Consider the following 23,978-nt stretch of genomic DNA (forward strand, 5'->3'; position numbering starts at 1 on the left):
CAACAAACGAACCACCACCCAGGTCGTTACAACACAAAAGAACAACGGACACATAGCCAGCACCTCAGCCACACAGGATACGAAACAGCTGATCAATCTACAAATATCAACTCCATCCACCAATCAGGATGCAACTACACAGCCAATCAACCCACTTAAGGCAACAAAACCAGCACTCCACACACCCCCACCAAGATTTATAGAAAGACGGCAGCTCTAACCACGCGTTACTCGCACAAGCACGAAGCCGAAAACACCAGCCTGAAGATAGCGAGTGGGACCTTGCCAAAATCTTGTCAAGACAATCTCAATCTTACATGGGAAAAGTCCCGAAATCAACAAGACCAGCATACCTACACCCATTTGAACTTTCTAGAGACTATTTCTTTTGGCATAATAAAGGTTTTTAAGGGAAACTCACCTGTCAGAAACTTCTGGCTAAGGTCGTTTGTTGGAAAATAAATGGCCACTTTAGCATAATGTTGATTAACATACTAAAAAGTTTTTTTGTGTTGATATTTATAAGAAAATATTGACCTTGCATTTAAACTTAACATTTGCAATGTTTTCTCTATTGTGAAGATTTCTCTGAAGTAAGACCATCCACAAAGCCAAAACATAGAGTATTATAAATTAATACTAATTAACCATTTAGTTATGTATCACCTAAATTTTGGAAGATGAGGTAAAATATATGGCCATCATTAACTTTTATTTTATCAGGACAGCTGTCAGTAATTCACTTAAACAACATTTCAAGTTATGTCCTAATATCCCAATAAGAAAAATGTTAAAGATACTTTCTTTCAAAAAAAGCCTGACGTATGAGAAAACTTTAAAATATAAAAGAACCTAAGATGAATGCTACCTCTTCTGCAGTCTAAGCATAGTTTCTGTTATGATTAACAATCATAAACAAATTAATTCTATTAATTATTAATAGAAAATAGACTAACCAAAATGAACGTCTACTAAAAATAGACTAACTACAAAATGAAATATAGAAAGTGATTGCCTGCTCTATTCACTGTGGCAATTTACTCTCCAAAAATATTGAAGATCCATTTGTTGATAATAGTTTTATAATGTTAGTGGATGAAAAATCAAATACACAGATTTAAATTATGTAGTTGAGACCTAGATTTTATGCTATCTAACTTGACTATAATTACACTACAGTTATGTAGACAGGCACTATGAAGACTAAATCCCCATATGTCGGAATTAAAGAATCATATCAGACGCGTTCACAGGAGGCAGAGTGAACTTGTAATTTTGCTGCTTCATTATGTTCATCACATTGATATCCTTGTGGGATTTTTTTTTCTTTAGTTCTCAAGACGAGTAAGATTGTATCCAAAGTTAAGATTTCAGTGATTCTGGCATTGGGAAGAGGTTGAGGGCTCTCGTTCTGCAGAAGAGATAATTCCAAGTAGCTGGGAATTTGCCGGCTCATGATTATTGACCTCATCATTAAAACTCTGTTCACTGTCCAGGGTTGGGATTGCCCAGATACCACCATGATTACAGCCAGCAGGTTGAATTTTAAAACTGTTGTTTTCTAAAAAATAAAAGTTTTATTAATATTAATAAACATATAAAAGCAAATACTAGTTCACCAACCACTGCATACTTTAGTGTGATTCTGTATATGTAACAGAAGTGTTAATGAACAGAACAAAAATTTCTGATGTACAAAAAACACATAAATCTGCACTGCACAGAAATGTATTTCAAACACATCCCTTGTGTGCTAAGACCTTGAAACAACTGTGTCAAATGCAAAATATCCCCTGTATAGAACTCTTTGTAAATCTCATTCATCTGAGAATTCATGGTAAATCATGAACGCTGCTTTCAGAATCCTTTCTCATACCTGTTTTGCTACAAGTAAATACTTTCTCCCATGCATAGTTGATCACGTTTATAGGTTGGAACACCCAAGGATCCCTTATGACCATTTCTAGAGTTATACGATCCTGTGGAAAAGGCTTCAAAAGCCCAGACAGGAGACTCATCAGACCTAAAGAAAGAAAAGAGAAACAACACCATATTAGCCTTCAGCTTGCCTTAGTCTACTTTCATTGAATGTAATTTTAAGGTGAACATTTTTTACAAATTGAAATTCTCTACACTTCAAAGTTTTTTTTACTCCTTATTACCTTTCTTGACTCCTTATTACCTTTCTTGTAATTACTTTCTTTTCTCAAGATGGCTTTTATTCAGTAGTGAAAATTACTGCAATAGAATCAAGGTTTCAGGATTATCTGCTTTGAATAAGGCACACTGCACCTATAGTTTTCAAAGAATTATAATTTTAAATTATAATCCTTTATGACAATCTGAAATGGATTTCTGTTTTGTTTTAAGATATTGCAATTCATTATTTGATCCAAAGGCCATATAAGGATAAAACAATGCAGGCTAAAAACACTGCAAATGAGTACCCCTCAAATGGCATGTGTTCATAACAAAAATCATGATGTATCTTTTTTTTTCTCACAGGAAAGACAACATGAAATGGAAATTCAGAATGAAGAATTAGCAGGGAAATTAGATTTAAATGCTCCTTATCTTATACTTTTTATATACTTCAGATTCTCCTCCTGAAACGAAAAGAAGTCAGCAAGCCTTTGACACATGACAGTTTGAAAAGTGTAATTAGAACCTGAAAGGCTGAAGAAAGTACAGTAATTATGTTTTTACTTATAACACGCACATACACTCACTTTATGCCACTCCTCCTGAGTTTCTATGCATCTCATGTGCCAGATAAATGCCAAATGTGTTTTGAAATACAGAATATAAAGTATATCATGCAGCCACCTAATTCTGAACAGTTAGCCCTCTATTAAATAACTCCAGCCAAAGGATCGTTCAAAGGAAATAGTATTTGCTTCTATTCAAAATGTTACAATGAAAGCAGTCATCTTAATATTGGCAATCTATTCCAGAGCAAAAGGACTGCTACCAAGAGGGCTATTTCCAAGCACACACACTTAACACCCAAAGAAAGAACGTTGGTCTTACCTGAACGTGTCTTTTAAGAGGAAGAGAGGGAGTGGTCACGTGTGGGTATTCTCAAAGCCTGATTGGTCCAAAGAGATCAAACTCTTAAATACTGGTGCCTTCCAATCCTAGCCCAGTTTCCTCAAAGGTGAACGGTAGAACTGAAACAACAAAAACAACCGACAACAAACCCCCTCTCGGGAACCACCTGGGCCCTCCCCTTGGCCCCAAAAGTAAAACCTCAGGGTGGGTCTTGACCACTCCCTCTCTTCCTCTTAAAAGACACGTTCAGGTAAGACCAACATTCTTTTTCCAGAGGAAGAGAGGGAGTGGTCAAGTGTGGGACATACCCAAGCTTTAGTCCCAGTGAGGGAAAACCATAGACTCCTAAGGCCCAAGGGGAGTATCGGCCGCCACCCTCTGTAAGACCCTCCGACCAAATGATGCATCCACCGAAGCGAAGGCATCCAAGCGATAATGTCGGATGAACAGCGTCGGAGAAGCCCAAGTGGCGGCCTGACAAATGTCTTCAAAGGGGGCCCTTGTGGCCCATGCCGCCGTGGTCGCGGCCCTTCTAGTAGAATGGGCCATTATACCTGACGGGGCCGGCCGACCAACCGCCACATAGGCCTCACAATGGCCTGACGCACCCAACGGCCAATGGTGGCCAAGGACACCCTCGACCCCAACGTACCCAGCTGGAACGAAACAAACAAGGCTTCCGTCCTACGGACCCCCGCGGTCCGCTGGAGATAAATTTGCAATGCCTGGTGCACATCCAACCGATGCCAGAGCCTTTCCCTATCGTTGGACGGGCCCGGACAAAAATCGGGTAGGACGATCTCCTGAGCCCTATGGAGTGTTTAACCTTGGGATGAAGGCCAGATCAGGGCGAAGCACCACCCTGTCCTGGTGAAAATGACACAGGTTGTCCCTGGAAGAGAGGGCGCCCAGTTCTGAAATATGCCGGGCGGAAGTAACCGCTACCAGGAAAGCCACTTTAAGGGACAACAACCTTAGATGAACAGACCAGAGAGGTTCGAATGGGGACCCCGTCAAAGCCCTGGGAACTAGGGGAAGATCCCACATAGGGAACCTATGGATGGAGGGAGGCCTGAGATTAGTCGCCCCATTCAGAGAACGCTTGATCAGGGGAACCTGAGAGAGGGAAGAAAACCCTACACCCCCCCCCCAAGACCAAAGACAAACCCGCTACCTGGCGGCGCAAAGTATTCTGGGACAGCCCGTCGTCAAGACCCTTCTGCAGGAAGTCAAAGACGTTGGGAATAGTGGCCCTGTCGGGGGAAATGCCAAGAGGGGAACACCACCGGACAAAGGCCGCCCAGGTGGAGTTGTAGATGCGGGTCGTTGATGGACGCGTAGATACCTCGATGGTACGAATGACCCCAGGGACAGGTTAACTCCCCTCAGTATCCACCGTTCAAGAGCCAGGCAGTCAGATGGAGCCACTGGGGCTCCGGGTGAAGCAGGACCCCCTGCTGCAAGACCACGTCCTCCTGCGGAATCCTCCACGGAGGGGCCACTGACAACTGGACTAAGTCCGCGAACCAGGGCCTCCTGGGCCAATAGGGGGCTACCACTATGACTAGAGCCTTCTCCACTACCACCTTCCTGATGATCCCCGGGACGAGGGGGATGGGAGGAAAGGCGTACAGAAGGCCCGAGGTCCACCTGCTCCTGAGAGCGTCCGTGCCCTCGGCAAACTGGGGCTGAAAGTGGGTGAAAAATCAGGGGAGCTGAGAGTTCGTGAGTGAGGCGAAAAGATCCACCAGTCGAGTGCCGAACCTGCGACAGATCCTCCGAAACGACGGATGGAGCTGCCACTTGCCATTGTCCAGAGTCGCCCGACTCAGCCAATCCGCCTGGTGGTTGGAAAGCCCGGAGATGTGTTCTGACACCAAGGATAACAGGTGGCCCAGGCGTCCAGCCTCAAAGCCTCCAGCCAGAGAGCTTGAGAGTGCATCCCTCCCTGACGATTTATGTGGGCCTTGGTGGCCACATTGTCCGTCAGGAGGAGCACGTGACGCCCCTCCACCGAGTTGCAAAAGTAAAGCAGAGCTAGTCGGGCCGCCTTTAGTTACAACCAATTTATGTTGTGGCGGAGATCCGAGGCTGTCCACCTGCCCTGGGCCAACCGGGAACCTACCAGGGTCCCCCAGCTGAACAGACTCGCGTCCATGGTGACAGTCACCATCCCAGAGAGGCCCAAACCCCCGCCAACAGTCAGAGAGTCCGCAGCTCAACCGCCCCCTTGGGAACGGGATGAGTTCCCACTGGAGGGGCAGGAGGTGGAGTCTGACCCACGGAACTATTCCTATACAAGAGACCATCTTGCCTAACAACTGCGACAACATGAGAACCGAAACTAACTGACTTCCATGAACGCTTGCCGCCAGCTGGCGCAGACTCCTCTGACGCTCCTGGGACAGACAAACTATCCCCGACACGGAGTCTATGTCCGTCCCCAGATGAAGACTGTGCGTGGAAGGAGAGAGATGGCTCTTGGGGAAGTTTATGGAAAACCCCAGATTTTGAAGACTCCCGATGGTGAGGTGAAGATCTGATACGGCCTGAGGAAAAGACCCCGCCTGAACTAGGACATCGTCTAAATAACATTGGAGTCTCACAGGGATGGAGCGCAGATGAGCTGCCAGAGCCGCTAGAACCTTTGTGAACGCTCAAGGAGCCGAAGCCAGCCTGAAGGGAAGAGCCCTGTACTGGTAGTGGCTGGCCCCATGCAAGAACCTCAGAAACCTGCGGTGACTGGGCAGAATCGGAATATGAAGGTAGGCCTCTGTGAGATCTACCGAAGCCAAGAAATCCCCTTTTCGGATGCCCTGAAGGATAGATTTGAGGGAGGACATCTTGAAGCGTCTGTACACCAGAAAGCGATTTAGACGCTTGAGGTCTAGAATAGCCCTCCAGCCCCCCGAGCTCTTCGGAACTACGAACAGGTTGGAGTAGTGGCCCAGGCCCCGTTCCTCCAGGCCCCGTTCCTCCACCGCCTGAATGTCGAGAAGGTGGGCAATAGCCTGATCCATCAGACAGTGGTGCTCCAGACTCCTGGGCAGAGGGAACGACCTGAAGAGATTTGGGTGGTGGTGGAGAGGAACTCTAACCTGAGACCGTGACGTATCGTGGACCGGAGCCACGTGTCCAACATGATCTCGTCCCATTGATCCTCATAGAGCGAAAGGCGGCCGCCGATGGGACGACTCGGGTTCGAGTCACTTCCCTCTGCGGTAGGGACGGCCGCCTCCGACACGAAAGGGCCGCTGGGACTGGTGCTTTAACCTGTTTCTGTCCTGAAAGGATGACCTGTGAAACTGCCTGTCAGAGCGGAAAGAGAAACGCTGGTTATGGTCATAGTCAGGGGCCCTGTAAGGCTGCCTACGGTAAGGATGAGACCTAGCCTCGAGCTTCTTAGCGTTACAAGGCAGAACCTTCTTTTTGTCTTTGTTTTCGACCAGAATGGGGTCGAGAGCCTCCCAAAAAAGATTAGGACCTTTAAACGGAGCAGTCGCCAAATTCCACCTGGCCTTATTATCCATCTGCCAGTGGCGCAGCCACAAGAGCCGGCGAGATGTGACTGAAGTGGCCAAGGCACTAGATGCAAACTTAACCGTGTCTAGGGTCGCATCAGTGGAAAATTGGGAGGCTGCCATGATCTTGATCAGATCCTGGTGGAGTTGTTCGTCCTGGATAGGAATACGCTCCTGGAGTTGCTTAAGCCACATGACCGTGGCGCAGTTGAAATAGGAAGCCGAGGCCGCGGACGATAGCCCACGGAATGGCATTAAAGTTTTTCCTTAAGGAAAGCTCAGCGCGCTTATCCTCTGGCTTCAATTTATCAGCCGCATCGTCCGACACTACCGGCGAGGAGGAGACCAGGGCAGCCACTGGCGTGTCAATGGCGGGCAACTGAATAGCCTGGGCAAAAGTCTGCTCCACATTGTAGAAGCGACGATCATTACTCCCAGGAGTGGAGAAATTAGAGGCACGGGCCCACTGGTTAGTTAGGACCTCCATAAACAAGGGAGGAGCCAGAATCTCCTCCTTGTTCGTGGCCGTGGCAGAAAACATGGCCATGTCAGGATCCATTGGCGGGGGCACCGAGGGATCCTCAGTCCCCACCTTGGTGGTCTTCCTTGCCTTGCTCAGAAGAATCTTGAACATGACCAGGAAAAAGAGGCCGGAAGAAGAGGGCTCATCTGAGGGGGGGCCATCCTCATCCTCTGAGAAGCCCATGTCCTGGAGGTTCTCCTCCCCCATGACCGAGGCCTCGCTAACCATGGAAGGAGAGGAGGCCCTGTACAGGGCCCGGCCCAAACCTCCATGCTTGGAAGTGTGGGAGCTCCTGTCCCGTTGGGCAACGCCCCGTGAGATTGCTGCAGAAATAAGCCGTTTAATCCCTTCAGGGAGGTGATCCAAATCCTCTATATCGCCATAAGAACTAGGCCTCTGGGGAGCCAACCTGCGCACAGAGCAGGGTCCCCTGGACGTCCCTTCCAAAGGGTCTGCTGAATCTCTCTCAGGCAAAACCAGAGAACCAGAAGGGGAGGGAGAGGGAGACCCCCTCCGCCTGGAATAGGAGCGAGGCCTGTCGGGGGAGGCTGAAGCAGAAGACGGACTAAATCCCCTAGGTGAAGAGCGGGCAGAAAGGAGCCTGAGAGGAGACCGTGATCTGTCCCTGGAAGAAGGCCCAGCTGACCTAGCCTGCTTCTCCGCCCTTGCAAACGTTTTTTCAATGGCCTTGTGCCTCCTGGCCTCCTACCTTGTAGAGGATCGAGATGGGCGCTGGGCAGTGAAAGATCTCGGGGGGGAGGGACACCCGACTCCACCCCCTGCACCCGGCCTTCCTCACCCCTCACCAGGTCAGCCACCTGGCCCTGGGGAATATCCGAACCCTCCTCCATTTCCCTACTCACATGTCCAAAGACGAGGGATGGAGAACTCAAGCTGCTGTAGGCCCTGCTGGGACCTGGGCTTGCTGATCCAGACAAGGAGAAGGCCAAAACAACAACCGCCGCACTGGCCCAGTCGTCGTAGGCCTGAACACATGCTCTGCGCACGTGGCGGCCAACCAAAATGGCCACCGGAACTTTCTGAAGAAGGCGGAAGCCGATGGAAAGCTCCAGTGGCTCTGCCGGACTTCCAGGAGCCCGTGCCGCTATAGAAAAGGCCGGGGGAGGCCATGCGGTGCCCAGGCACGCACCTCCCTCCCCCGAGGATCACTTGCAGTCATCTCAAGTAAGGAATGCAGCAGCCGCCTGAATCAAGCAGCGGCTCCGCAAGCGGCTCATGCGTACCTCGTGGTGCCGCTGCCACTTCTCCCGGCTGTTCCAGTTACGAAGCTGCCGTTACAGCAGCTGAAGAAGGAGCTGGCATCCCCGCAATCCCGGGGATACGGCTGAGGCTCTGGGCCCGCGGGGGGGAGGCTAAGCACCCCACAGGGCCCTCTCCAACCGCCCGAGGCAGAGATCTGTCCCTTGGGGCCGCAGCTGCTAATTTAGAATTTAGTAAATTTTAAAAGCCCAATTAAACCAAATGAGAAACCAGATTGCAATAATAGAAATCCTACCTAGAATATTCTCAACAGTGCTTGGACCAAGAAAGATTGAGAGGAAACTGGGCTAGGATTGGAAGGCACCAGTATTTAAGAGTTTGCTCTCAGTCTTTGGACCAATCAGGCCTTGAGAATACCCACACGTGACCACTCCCTCTTCCTCTGGAAAACAGGATTCCTATTCTATCATTTTAGGCAAGTCAAAATGGTCAGGCCAATTCTATTTAGAGCACATAGTTCCAAAGAACCTAACAAATCCAAGCCAGCCCACTGAATTGGATTTAGAGGCCAAATGACAAAAGCGCATATCCTACAATGTTGGACTTACTCTGCTATACCGGAGCTGACCAATCAGGAAATGACAGCTGTTTGGTTTTTTTTTTAAATCAGCAACTACTTCCAAATTTCTATGTTGAAAGCCTTAGGCCATTACCATGCCAAAGCCAAGCCAACACAGATATAGAAAATTCAAACTTGTGTGTTGGGAGATATCCAATCTCAGACTGGGTATGAGATAAGCTCAAATATAAAATGGCTAAATATAAGATGAGCTACAATGCCAACAAAATTTAATGTTTTACCTTCTGCTATCTTGGAAAGCAAGTGTAAGAATATTCCTTATAACGAACAACTTGGCCCACACTGTATGGGTAATATTGAGGACCAACTGTCCCTCCTTCAGGGATATTTATGCATGGTATTTTACTATTGTACTGCTATTATCAAACTGTCGCCAAACTCCTTTTAGCTTTTCTTTTTACCATCTGATATAAATAACACATCTCCTTCAATATCGCTAAATGCTGCTAAATATTTATAATGTGAGTATAAATAAATTTAAATAAATGGGGATAGCTGCTTAATTGTCTGCAAAGATACAGAAAAGGCCTGGTATTTTATACTTATTAAATGTTCTGTTATTATATATTATAGTTTACATATTACTTATTGCTATAAATGTTTGTGGAGATAGCATTGGGCCTCTGCTCCATAATAAAGTGTCTAAGGACGCACACCTTTCCTCCTTCACTAACAGCAAGTGCCCACTCAAGGAGTGTCAGAACCACTGAAGCTTCAATCCAGCTTTCATAGGCAATCTAGAAACATAATTGATGGTACTGTACACTATTTAGAGATTAAGCAGAACAAAGAGAATGCGCTCCCTCCATCTAAATCTGGATGTCACCCCAAAGGGTGACCAATGCTATTTTCATCTTAACTCACTATAATACTACCCTAATGTCCCCAATGAAATTTGTAGAAACTTCTGGGAATGCTACTTCTTGAAATGTATGACAGGTATGTATTAAGCAACGATTCCCTCCTCTTACCAATAATAATAAAGACCCAATGTACTGAAAAGTGCAATGTATAAACAATTAACAACTCAGAGAAACAGACATGGAAAGAGGAAGTCTTTCTTAACAAAATCAACAAATTATCAACTAAAAATTCCATTATCATTACAGGTTTTTTTAAAAAATATGTTTCTTTAGGCATGCCAGGTGGAAGGCCAGTCATTCTATCCATTTTATTAAATAGAAATCATAGCTGAAAAAGTATTTCCTTTCCCCTTGATTTATAATTTGCAAATACATTCGTGAACTACTCACCAACTGACACATTGTAAGGAGGTCGCAATACAGCATCTATTGTTTCTTCAAGCTCACAAAAAGGATTTTCTCCAAAGACTATGGTATAAAGGGTGATACCTAGTGACCACATTTCCAGTTCGGGTCCTGAGTATCTATAGAGAATTAAATAGTTAAGCTCATTGAGTTTAACAGAAAAAAATCATCCAATATAGAAATACATACAAAACAAATTACTTAGAAAAATAGTACCCAGGAAAAAAATGTATCCAAATATAACTCCTCCTTCCCACCAACGATATGTTGTTCTGTCCTTTCTCACCTTTTCCCCTAAAGTTTTCTATATCAGTGGTCCCCAACCCCCGGTCCGCGGACCGGTGCCGGGCCGTGGAGTACCTGGCACCGGGCCGCGCAGCGACCGGGGGCCATGATCGCTGCAGCGGCCGGGGGACATGATCGCTGCAGCGGCCGGGGGACATGATCGCTGCAGCGCAAAGGCTCCTGGGCCGTGCGCAAAAGCTCCTGGGCCGTGCGTAAAGGCTCCAGGGAAGTTTAATCAAAACAATCTGATATATAAACAATCAATGTGTCGTCGCGAACAACGCCCCACACCCCTGCGCGCGCTTAGCGGGCCACGGTAAAATTATCAAAGGCTGACTGGTCCGCGGCGATAAAAAGGTTGGGGACCACTGTTCTATATTATTGACAAGAGATCTGATTAGGGGTTATATGTTTCCCAAAAGTGAGGGAGATTCAAAATTAAACAGAAATGTTACAGTTCAATATTATTTAAATTTAATAAGCATGCTGGGTATAACCAAGAAATTTTCCACAAATCACAAATTCTCATGACTTTCAGAGTAGGAAATGATAATTAACAGCTTAAAAAAAATGTTAAACACATTTAAAATTGTGGATTAATATTCACTATGATTTCCCAGTTTGACTGAACCTGGACATCATAAAAATTCCTTAGATTTTTATTCAGCTTGCTAGATAGCCTGACAGTATATTCATAACTCATTTTATTAATTCTAAATATGATAAAAATTCCATGGTCTTTATGTGAGTTTTGGAGTTAATGTACAGCTTCTCCCCTAAATCAGACTAATGTACTGTTGAAACATAAATGTTATTTCAAAATCAAACATACGGATTGCCTGATAGCACTTCTGGAGAGCAATACTCAATTGTCCCACAAAAAGTATAGAACATTTTGCCAGGTTCCAAATAAGCAGCTGAGCCAAAGTCTATTAACTTGATTGTGAAATCTTCAGCAATTATGATGTTCTCATCTTTTATGTCTCTGTGAAGAATATTTCTAGAGCGAAGATAGTTCACTGCAGATACGAGCTGATGCACAAATAAGATGAGATCAGAATAGCACCCATTCCAGATAATAAAGTAACTGTAACCAAAAAATAATTATATTTTCTGCTTAAACTCTTATTATTAGTTTTTTGCCTTTTTGTCTTTTAAAATACTTGTAATTAAGAGAATATGAAATTCACATTTCATTTAATCCTGCTTCTGTAGTGATTAAAACTCAAAATGTCACTGGTTTATGTATGACTAGAAAAAAATATTTCATACACTTTGTTAATATTGTCATTAGAACAATTCCATGAGGAAGATGAGCCTGTTCTGATTGTATGAGACCAGAAGAATTTATAATAATCAAAAGTTTTCTAATTCTGGATAAAGACCCATTCATTTATTAATAGTTTTATTCCATCTCAAATCAAGCTAGTGAATATGCTTAATATTACTGCCTCCTATCTTCCCTACAAAAACATTGTGACGTAGATTAGATTGAGAGAGAGTGACTGGCCTAAAGTCACCCAGCCAGCTTTCAGTTTAAGGGAGGCCTATAGCTCCTGGTTTCTAGGCCAGCAAGTTAAGTACGGCACCAGAAAGCTTCCGTGTTCTCCAGATTATTTACTGTAGCCCATAAATTCAGATCTCATCATATTTCTTCTGCCTATATAGGCAGAAAAACATTTAAGCAAGACCAATTATTGCCCCTAGTTTTGGCTTAGAAAAGTACACTGCAGAGATCTTTACCAAAGGGAAAGACTACTGCAATGTATATAAATAAGTTGTAGCAAATAGATAACAAGGAAAGCAACAACCAATATCTTCTCATGCTCTATTTGCAGCAACAACAAAATAGTTTCCATCCCTTCCACATTTATACATAAGTATCTAGCTCTTCCATCTTTTTTCTTGTTGGTCAATATGACACTGATCATAATCAGCGTGTCAGAAGCATTAGTGGTTCCAAAGATCAAAATTACAGATTCCCTAGGTATGATCTTTATTTTAATAATAGTTAAAACAGGTTTTGTTAAAATTTGATATGCAAATATATAGTATTCACCTTAAGCATTCATCCCTTTTCGTTTTCCATGAATAAAGTTACAGGTCGGACCAAATATAGAATGCCCTTTGAAATACATATCAAAAGACACATTGCAAAACAACATCACAGCACTATTATAAACTTTGTGATGTTCCTTTATAGAATAAAATATCACAGATACCCAAGATCAAAACTAGGCATATAAGAAGAGGAAGCTAACTCCCTTGCCTCTGCCTCAATTTAGATTCAAACCTGAAATCTATATCTGGATAACATTTTTTAAACCATTTTAAAAGGTTTGCAGATTGCCTTTTAACAAAATCTCACCTGCCGGAATATGTAACTTGCCAAAGGCTCATCCAAATCAGGTTGATTATCAATGAATGTGAAGAGATCTAGACCAGTTCCATGCTTCTCCATCACTAGTTGAAAAAACTGTTGGTTCTCAAATATATCTATCACCTAGTGTCACAGAATGTAGTGTAAACAACTTTCCAAAAAAACCTCTACAAATTTTGTATCCCACTGGAACCTTCTCACTTCAAAAGTATTAAACTGCTTTTTATTTATTTACTGGATTTATTTATTATATTAATTTATTCCTGGGACTGATATCCTGCTGCATTCAATACATTCTCATCAGTTTACAATAAAGACAATGAAATGACGATTTAATTAATTACACAGAATGCCAACATGTCATAATAAATAAGAGCGAAATAATAAAAGTGACCAAAGAATGCTCTCTAAAATAATTCAGTTTTTAATAGCTTCCTAAAGGATTACAATATAAGTAGTCCTCAACTTACAACAATTCATTTAAAGACCATTTCATGTTACAGTGACACTGAAAAAAATGACTTATCACAGTTGCAGCATCCCCATGGTCATGTGATCAAAATTCAGATGCTTAGCAAGCAGTCAATGGGCAAGCCAAATTCACTTAGCAACCTTGTAACTAACTTAACCACAGCAATGATTCATTTAACAACTGTGACAAGAAAGATCTTAAAATAGGGCAAAATTTACTTAAATGTTCTGCTTAGCAACAGAAATTTTGGGTTGAATTGTGGTCATAAGTTGAGGACCAGCTGTAGTTTTATTTTCAATGGGAGGCTGATAGAAGTGTGCCTTGTCTTGGTTCTTCTAACCTCAGGAGTATGGAATCACTAGCAGCTACAAGATCTGATAGGTCAAGCCAATCTAGTTGGAAGTAGTCAGTCCTGTAGAGTGAAGCCATAAAGGGCTTTACAAACCAATACCGCCAACTTGTGTGGGTACTTATAAACTTACGGAGAACCAGTGCAAGGCCCTCAGAATTTGGTGTTATATGCACCCAATGTCAGGAATAAGCATATGGGTCATTGCCTTCTGGACTAGCTTTAACTTTCCAAATATTTTAGGGCCACGTGAAGTATTTTGCAATATAATCCAATTGAGTGATAATGAAAGTATGAATCATTAAAGCTAGATTGCCTTGCACCTACTGTCTCCAGGAAGGACACTACATGAAGAACCCGCAAAACACTAACATAAACAGGGAAGTCTTGTGTAAAAACAATAATTTCATCTTATTAGGCTTCTATTGCAGTGTTTCCAAAACTTGGCAACTTCGAGACTTGTGGAAGAGCTAGCTGGAGAATTCTGGGAGTTGAAGTCCACAAGTCTTAAAGTTGCCAAGTTTGGGAACCACTGGTCTATTGTTTCCCATTCAGACCCTTATAGCATTCAAGGTCTGGAGCAAGACCAAAAGGATGGTCCTCTACAACTCGAGGTCGGTTGGATATCATCAGCATATTGATGATACCACATCCTGAATCATCAAATAACTTCATCTAATGGTTTCAAAGCTGCCTTGTTTAGGATAACCCGCTCCCTTCTGAAAGGGAGGGATGCAAGCAACCCTTTGCAAGGCAGGGCTGAGGAGTTTGCCCAATTTCTCGCGGATAAAGTTGCTCGGCTTCGGACAAACCTGGACTCTAATTGCGCAGAGCCAGCCGAGGTACCGGGGGAAGGTCTTGAATGGCATCTTTGGATTGACATTTAGTCTGTTACTCCTGAGGAAGTGGACAAGGCCATCGGAGCAGTGAGTGCCTCCACGTGTGTACTGGACCCGTGCCCCTCCTGGCTGGTCGCGAACAGTAGGAAGTGACGCGGGGCTGGATCCAGGCGATAGTTACCACCTCCCTCTGGGAGGGGTCTTCCCCCCCAAAAGGCAGCGGTGGTGAGACCCCTCCTGAAAAGGCCGTCTTTGGATCCAGCCATTTTAAATAATTATCGTCCAGTCTCCAACCTCCCCTTTGTTGGGAAGGTTGTTGAGAAAGTGGTGGCCTCTCAGCTCCGGTGGTCCTTGCATGAAACCGATTAGACTCCTTTCAGTCCGGATTCAGGCCTGGCTACAGCACGGAAACTGCTTTGGTCGCTCTGACTGATGATCTCTGGAGAGCCAGAGACGGGGGCCATCCCTCCATCCTAGTGCTCCTTGACCTCTCAGTGGCCTTTGATACCATCGACCATGGTATCCTTCTGCGACGGTTGCGAGAGGTGGGGGTGGGAGGCACCGTTTTTCGGTGGTTCTCCTCCTACCTCTCGGACAGGTCGCAGTCGGTGTTAGTTGGAGGGCAGAGGTTGTCCCCTAGGCCCCTTCAGTATGGGGTGCCACAGGGTTCGGTCCTGTCCCCCCTCCTGTTTAACATCTACATGAAGCCGCTGGGTGAGATCATCTGACGGCACGGGATAAAATATCACCAGTATGCAGACGATACCCAGTTGTATCTGTCCACCCCGTGCCAACTCAGTGAAGCGGTTGATGTGATGTGTCAGTGCCTGGAGGCTGTCAGGGTCTCGATGGGGGTAAACAAACTTGCTCTCAAACGTGACAAGACCGAGTGGCTTGTGTTTTTCCCTCCCAATAATTGGCCATGTATTCCAACTCTCCGGCTGGGGGGTGAAATTATACGCCCCACAGACAGGGTTCACAATTTGGGAGTCCTCCTGGACCCACAGCTGACTCTAGACCACCACTTGTCGGCTGTGACCAGGGAGGCATTTGCCCAGGTTCGCCTCGTGCACCAATTGCGTCCCTATCTGAACCGGGAGGCTCTCACAACAGTCACTCACGCCCTTGTGACCTCAAGACTGGACTACTGCAATGCGCTTTACATGGGGCAGCCCTTGAAGAGTGTTCGGAGTCTTCAGCTTGTCCAGAATGCAGCCGCGCGAGCGATAGTGGGTACACCTCGGTACACCCACATTACACCTATCCTCCGCGAGCTGCACTGGCTGCCTATTGGTCTCCGGATACGCTTCAAGGTGCTAGTCGTCACTTATAAAGCCCTACATGGTATTGGACCTGGGTACTTGAGAGACCGCCTTCTGCCGATTACCTCCCAAAGACCCATTAGATCCCACAGACTAGGCCTCCTCCGAATTCCATCGACCGGCCAATGCCAGCTGTCAACCACCCGAAGGAGGGCCTTCTCTGTGGCTGCTCCCTGTGGAGATTCGGACCCTCACTACCCTTCAGGCTTTCTGTATCGCCGTTAAGACCTGGCTGCTCCAACAGGCCTGGGGCTGCTGAGTTCCATCCCCTCTCGAACTGGAGTGCTAGTTGAGACCTTTTTAAACTGTTTTGTATTGTTGTTTGACTTTGTTCTTTCCCTTTTGTATGATGTCCCTTCCCTCCAGGTTTGTGAGCCGCCCTGAGTCCCTTGGGAATAGGGCGGCATACAAGTTGAATAAACCTCTAAACCACCACCAAGGGTGTCAAACTGGCAGCCGGATGCATCACATACTGGCAGGCCCATCCCAGCTCCGTGACTGGAAAAACATCATGAAACATCAAGTGACAGCAATATGACGCAATGAATTTGATGTTCATGATGTAGATACTTAAAATTATGGGACAGAGTGGGCCTTTCAGTACTACATGTCAAAGGCTGATTGTTCTAACTTAGGCTTACCGATACAGTAAGGCTTTGCCCCAAAGCCCCTCTTTTTATTTCAAAGGCTGTGAATTATGTTCATTCAAAGCCCGTAATGAGTCCCAAATAGTTGTAAAGGGTCCTACAGTAGGCTGCCAAAGTCTTTTGGGATAAAGCTGATAAGCACCCAACTTTATCTTCTTTGAAACGCTGCCAAAGACTTAATTGGCAATTACCTTGGCAAGGCCACACAGAGCAAAGAGTCAAAACGGAGCTTCAGAAGGTAAACTGACCAGCATGAACCAAGTTGCTTCCTGCAAAGCCTCACATGCCTTTGCTCCTCCTTTATGTCCTATGGGAGGGGTCTATTACCTCCAAGCCTTACTCCTGAGTCGTCCCTTCTGTCTTAACTGTTCTTGCATTCTGACAGCTCTGCGCATGCATGCACTGGGAACAGGGGGAGCCAGTGGTGGGTTGCAGGCGGTACACCCCGGTACAGGCGTACTGGAGCCTGCCTGGAGCACCATGTACTGTTCCAGTACAGTGCTCCGGAGGGCCCACCCTTACCTGTCCTTTAAAGTCTTCGGTGCTTCCGTATACGGTGCATACAACACCTGTGTAACGCTCCACTGAGCAGCTAGAGCGTCGCGGAGGCATTGCTGGACAGGAAGACGCATGTGCCCGCGCGTCCATGTGGACAACACCGGGCTCGTTCCAACTGTATCTGTTGTGACGGGATCTGGAACCCACCACTGGGGGGAAGCTTTTTCCTCTGCCTCGCTGTTGTCCGACTCTGGAGGCTTCAGAGGCAGCACAACTCCTAGTTGGCCCTGGCCCCCTCTCTGCCTCCGACACAGAGCCCTCGTCCTAGCCTTCCCCAGACTCCAGGATTGGGCCATGTTCCGCCCCAACCTCCTCACTGTCCGACTCTGCTGCCAGCTCTGCAGGCCACCGGTGGACCACAACACTGATGGGCCAATTCCTCCTTCCCCGTCACACTGACTGAAACAATATACTAATGAAAGAGCAGAACCACTGCAGAATTGTGCCACCAATCCAAACCCACAAATGTGGTCCAGTAAGGTACCATCTTACAATTACAGCACAAAGGAGAATAATATTTTGATGGTTAATAATAAAACCTTCTCATTTCGGCTGAAGACAAATGTTAGGGACAAAGAGCTGAGTAGGGGTGTGTGTATTGAGGTTAGGGTGTATTAGGCACATGAATAGGTTTTTCTCATTGATCTGGAGATGAATTCTATGCCTTATACTGCCTACTTCTTAGAGAAATAGTTCAGACATTTTCATCTTACATTTCAGGACAACTAGTATAAAATGAGCAAATTTATTAAATCCTAACAAGAAGGTAAGTCAAATCAAGAACAAAATACAGAAATGATGAATGATCCAACACTTGAATTTCCATGTTTGGAAATTTTCTATATTTTAATATATCATCTATTAAGACCAAATAAAATGGTTTCACATACGTTAATACTAGGGGCTTAATTCCTGAAGTTATAGTTTATATATCTGCTTAACAGGTCTACTATACCTTGATAATATTGGGATGTTGAAGTTTCTTCAGAATAGAAATCTCCTGAGTAATTGTCCCTAGTTCAGGATCCTCTACCCAGCAATAGTCTAATACCCTTCCTTTCCAAATGAATTTCACTACAACCTATGAATGATAAGATGCAAAGGAATAATTAGACCAAATTTGGATGGGACAGGATAGGAAGAAGCTTAATTTACTTTTTATCTAACTTACAGATTTTTAAAAACACTTTATACCTAAGCTGTACAATGGCAGTTCAAGTAGGTATGCATTTTATATTTATTGTTTTGCTTAAAGAACTATAACTTCACTTAATCCTCCAGGGGAAAAATTGAAGGCAAACAAGGTCCAGGGAGAAGAACAACATCATGGCTTCAAAACCTACAGGACTGGCGGCTGTTGACAAAAATGGGATTGCCAACATGATCACCAATGTCTGATGACGGATATGGCACAAGAAGAAGAAAAGAACTATAGACTGAATCACATATGATGGCATGGGAAGGGCATTTGTACATGCATTACTTTTTCCTTCCAATAATTCAGTGATTTAACAGAAATTAGTCAACTGAATTTGATTTACTTTGTTAAAAAGATAAGCAATGCAATCTGAGTAGGCATTTACTAGTTCATTCCTAAGTTAGACATATTGAATATTTAGTTTTAAATCAGTGTTTCCAAATTTTGGCAGCTTCTTGGGGTGTAGCCTTCAGCATGCAGAATCCCCTAGTCAACATGGCCATTGCTCAGAATTCTAGGAGTCCATATATTGCCGAAGTTGAGAAACAGTGGTTTAAATCAATGTGAGATTCATCACGCGAGACAAGAATAACACAAAGGATATTTTTTTTCTTCATTTTGAAAACAAAATATAGGTAGTTTTTGCTTACTAATCATTCGTTCAGCAACCATTCAAAGTTACAACCAGATTTATGACCAGAGCAAGCAGGCACACAATGAGGAATGCATTAGCTGTGTCGAATGGCTTTTGATATATATTCCTCATTATATGCCTGCTTATTCTGCTCAAATTTCTTCTTCAATTATAATGCGACTGCAGGATGCTACAGAGGTAGCAAATGGTTATAACTTTGTTATAGTTATTTTTTCAGCACTGTCATAACTTCAAATGGCCATTGAATAGAAGGTCAGTAAGTAAGGATTATCTGTATCTATCCAGAGTATAAAAGAAAAATATTTCTTAATAATGCACAGCACACATAAAACATAATGCATAATGGCAAGCCGCTAATACTAACATGACTAATAGTTTTTTTACCTCTTTCTCATCCATTTTGCATTTTCCTGTCCAGACAAACCCAAAAGCTCCTTTTCCAATAAAAGTAAGAGTATCATATTTCTCTCCATAGCTTCCCTCACAAGCTTTCAGTCTTTCTAATTCTTCGACTTTTCGTGAATTCTCAAATAAGGGTGTGGTTTTGATTAACTGCGACAACAAAAAACGGGATTTACATTAGTACAGTTTAGTGAACTAATTACAACCAAAAGAAGATAAAAACAAGGAATAATGTAGGAAATATATTAAAAACAGGTAAATATTTCATCTGTAGCTCTCCTCAAATTGTTGTTTTTTTTAGCTATTTCTCTATTTGAAATCACTAATTAATTTTGAAATAAATTCAATTATTACTCTAAAATCAAGAGGATGCTCCTGAAATTAGTCTAAAGTGGGGGCATCAATCTACTAAAGGATGTAGATACTAATTAAAACCATCAAAGATTAACTAAACTTGTTCCAGTTTTAACAAATGTACCGTATTTTTCAAAGTATAAGATGTACCTTTTTCCCTCAAGAGGCTGAAAATCTGGGTGTGTCTTATACACTGAATTCAGCATTTTTTTGCCTCCCAAAACCCGCCCTTCACCAAAATGGCCATGCAGAGCCTTTAGAAGGCTTTCAGAGGCTCCTGGGGACTGGGGAGGGCAGAAATGAGCGAAAAACAGCCTGTTTTTTGCTCAATTTTGACACCCCCCCCCAGCCCCCAGAAGCACTCGACAAGCCTCCTAAAGGCTATTCATGCCCTTTTTTGGAAAAAAAAATGGGCCCATTTTTGCGAGAAACAGGCCGTTTTGGGAAGGTGTGCAGAGTGCAAAAAAAAATTTTTTTTTTAATTTGCCTCTTCAAAATCTTGGTGCATCTTATACTCCGGTGAATCTTATACTCCGAAAAATCAGGTACTTGTAACCAGGTACCTAGTAATCCTGAAAATGTGGCAGTTTCAGTTATTGTTAAAATGGCAACACCCTGTATCTATCTAAATTATTATCCAATTCTGTCTGTTTTTGTTAGAGATTTCTTGCAAATTGTGCAGAACTGCCAAGAAATGCCTAGAATATTGATGAATGTTTTGAAAGGGTGAGTTGAGATTATTCTTTCATTGAGTTAAGAATTCCAGGTACACAACTCTCTCTCTCTCCCTCCCTCTCTCTCTCTCTGTGTACGTACACTGGACGGGTTCGGGGAGAGGGAATCAAAAATAGAGAAAAATCAATGCAAACGTGGTATGTTACATAGATAATGGGACGAGAGCTAATTCTGAATTCAGTAAGGCACTTCTAAGGGTTACAACGTTGGGAATCTGATGTGGTAAATATATATAACATTTCAGGAAGGTTAGACTGTCTGCATATACTGTGCAGAGCAGTATCTTTGCAAACGAACCAAAATATTATATAAATGCTCTGAGTTTCCTCTCTTTTGTGTCCCTATAATTTTTTCCCAAAAGGAACTAAATTTAATCCCCAAAAGATCTATGCACAAGCAAATAGAAATGCACATGTCTGCTGCAAAAGGCAACTATTCTAAAACTTTTCAAAGAAGAAATTTGTGTTGTATTACTGTTTAAAGCAGAAAATCATCCTAGGACTGGTGGCCAGATCTCAAGGGACCATTGTTTTTATAATAACGATGGCACTGCTGCAGCCACTATAACATACTTCATTTATAGAATGACTGTTCTCATCTTGCTGAGATATTGAGCAACTAATTGCAGAAACTTTAGTTTTTTTCAAACAATTTAATCCTCCCAACAAAATCTTGGGACCTGACTCTAATTAGAAGATTTTAACAGTTTAACAGATGTGAAAGTTAATTGGATTATCAGTTAAGGACTAGACAATCAATGTCACATTAAGCAGGGCATATTCCCTAGTTTCCACTGCCATCTGGTGGCCTGATTTTCATCTTTTCAGGCACTGTTTTTTGGCCCAAATTATAGAAGTTTGAATAGTTTGAGTTTTTCACTGACAATACAAAAGTGCTTTGTGAACACTTCTCTGTTCACAAGCTCAAACATGGCACATTATCCATTAAAACAATGAATAAAGAAAAAAAACTCTTTAAAAGAAAAAAAAATGTCAAGAGATTTTTACAAGCCATAAATTAAGAATTACAGAGTATACAGGGAGAAGATAAACACGACTTTGCAAGTAGTAACAACAACAACAACAAAGAGGGAGAAGTTAAATAATCTATTCTGGGGAATGCCAGGGAGTTTTTCAACAAAAATCCTAGCATTAAAATGTAGCTACAAGACCCCTGCCCTTTCTAGGATATATAAATAATTTCATATTGTATGATTTAATTTAATCACACCTTATAGGCTTCCTCAACGGTTTTATTCCTCCTTTTGGTTAAACAAAAATTCATTATAAATAATGAGCATTCCCTTTTATTTTCTGCCTGACAAGATTTTTGGGGGTTAGAAACAATAATTTTGTCATTAAATTTTCTAAACACAAGTCTAATCTCCCTGCCAAAATCAGCAGATATGGAGAATGGTGTTACCTTACCATTCATGTCTCAAGAGGGAGCAAATATTATATGTGTCATATTTATTTTGCATCATTCATTGGAGGGCTGGAGCAGCTCCCCTATGAAGGTATACTGCAGTAATTTGGTTTATTTAGCTTTAAAAAGGGAGGAAAGAGGAGAATTTTAATGGTATTTATAAAACCATGTACAACACTAGTGTTGTAGAGACTTTTTCTCATTCTTAAAATATCAGAATATAAAGATATTAATTAAAACTAAATTCAGAGACATTTAGGACCAGCAAAAGGAGATATTTAAATATTTATTTATTCTGTAAAGTAGGGTTGAGGGAGAATGACTGGCCTACTCATCTATTGCATTTTCTTAGTTACGTCTTCTTTTGAACTTAGGTTTTTCCAGTCATAGTTCAAAAATCTTACCCATTACATTTTAATTTTAAAAAATCCTAAAACCACTGTGTGCAGTTAAACTGTGGAATTTGTTTTCAGCAGTTGTAATGCAAGCCAATTGGGATGGTTTAAAAAAAGTTATGAACAAGTTTATAGAAGATCAGGCTATCAGTGGCTATTAAAGTTAATTATTTATTACTTACTAAATCATAGGCAGCATGTTTTAAATACTGGTTGTTAGTAAGTGGCAATGGGAAGAAGCAATTATCCTTTGGTCTAGTAAAGTCAGTTGATCACATTATTATCAGTAACACTCTGACAGCTACTGTTTGCTCACAGGAATTATTGTATCCCTGTAGACCAGTGTTTCTCAACCTCAACAACTTTAAGATGTGTGGATTTCAACTCCCAGAACTCCAAAGTGAGCAGGGTTGGCTGGGCTAATGCTAAGGAATACTGCAATAGCTAATGTATATAGAAATCAATATACTTACTTCTGCCAAATTAACAGCTGAGATTTCATCTAATGTTTGGCAGGAACTGGCCAAGCTAGAAAGAAGTAATTGTGTCTTTGCTGCTGCTTGTTTCTGGCTTTGGAAAAGGTCTCTCATAACCCAAATACAAAAAAGAGCAGCAGGATCATGCAATTCCACACGTTTCACTTCAAAGAGTATGCCTGCAAAATAATTAACCAAGATAAAAACTCATAAAACACATACAATGAAATAGAGAAAAGAAGTACAACACTTATCCGAGAGTGAGTTTCTAAAGCCTCTTCATATATGTGGATTTTAATATTGCAGCAGTGGTGGGTTGCAGGCGGTACACCCCGGTACAGGCGTACTGGGGCCTGCTGAGCCCTGGGTACCGTTCCGGTACAGTGCTCTGGAGGGCCCACCTGCCCGCCTGAGCTCCTTACCTGTATTTGAGCTCTTTGGTGCTTCCGCATATACGCACAGAGCGCACAGGGCCTGCGCAACACTCCACCAAGCAACTGGAGCGTCGCAGAGGTGTCGCAAGAGGTAAGGACGCTGCAAGCGCTGCAAGCATGTGCATGCACACTACGCGCATTCATGTGGTGGATGCCGGGCCTCGTTGTAACGGGATCTGGAACCCACCACTGTATTACAGCTAAACTTTTCAGAAATATATAAACACAACCCGCATGGGATAATGTAAGAACAAATTTAATAGTGAAATAAAAGCATTATTACTACTCTTTTTTTCACTAGAGAAAAATTGAATATTTCCTGTGGAATTTTAAATAGAAACCAATATACTTAACTGTTAAAGAAATTTATATTTAACAATAAAGCTTTTTTATGACCCTATGATCCCTTAATTCAGGGTAGAGTCAGGGAAACTGGATGGAGCTGAGAGTTTACTGATCAGACTCCCTTCATGATGCCTACATGGACTTTGCAGCAGATACTTTTTCTTTGTGCCTTAGGAGAGAAACATCTGCTGCTACTTTTAATTGAACTCTGTCTTCTGAGTAGGAAGCAAGTGCCTTCACCAATAGGCTACTATGCAGCTCAAATCCATACTTAACAATATAATTCTAAAATAATTCATGACAAAACAGCATGGTTTTGGTCAGCCTTTCTGAATATTGCATGTTCTAGAATTGCTGGTACAGTAACTGCCAAAATTCTCAATCAATGCATATTGGAAATTACTGGTAGGAAAAGCTAAGTTTGACTTATAAAACACCTTGAGATGTGTTCAATGCTTTGAGTCAAGACATTTAATTACTAAC

General features: G+C 43.1%; 1 protein-coding gene across 1 annotated transcript in view; it reads right to left on the minus strand.

Annotated features, from left to right (window-relative positions):
• Positions 1-1,126: 1,126 nt before the first annotated feature.
• Positions 1,127-23,978, minus strand: part of PASK (PAS domain containing serine/threonine kinase) — a 36,430-nt gene continuing 13,578 nt past the window's right edge. The window contains exons 11-18 of the mRNA XM_087724938.1: positions 22,714-22,895; positions 19,314-19,481; positions 18,032-18,157; positions 12,878-13,012; positions 11,342-11,541; positions 10,210-10,343; positions 1,877-2,023; positions 1,127-1,561 (exon numbers count right to left, since the gene is read on the minus strand). Of these exons, the coding sequence (XP_087581064.1) occupies positions 1,371-1,561; positions 1,877-2,023; positions 10,210-10,343; positions 11,342-11,541; positions 12,878-13,012; positions 18,032-18,157; positions 19,314-19,481; positions 22,714-22,895 (1,283 nt within the window). The 3' untranslated portion in view covers positions 1,127-1,370. The remainder of the gene's footprint in view (positions 1,562-1,876; positions 2,024-10,209; positions 10,344-11,341; positions 11,542-12,877; positions 13,013-18,031; positions 18,158-19,313; positions 19,482-22,713; positions 22,896-23,978) is intronic.

This window comes from Thamnophis sirtalis, unplaced genomic scaffold, assembly GCF_051295495.1.
Source record: "Thamnophis sirtalis isolate CommonGarterSnake01/CBP01778 unplaced genomic scaffold, rThaSir2_p1.2 scaffold_11, whole genome shotgun sequence".
NCBI lineage: Eukaryota > Metazoa > Chordata > Lepidosauria > Squamata > Natricidae > Thamnophis > Thamnophis sirtalis.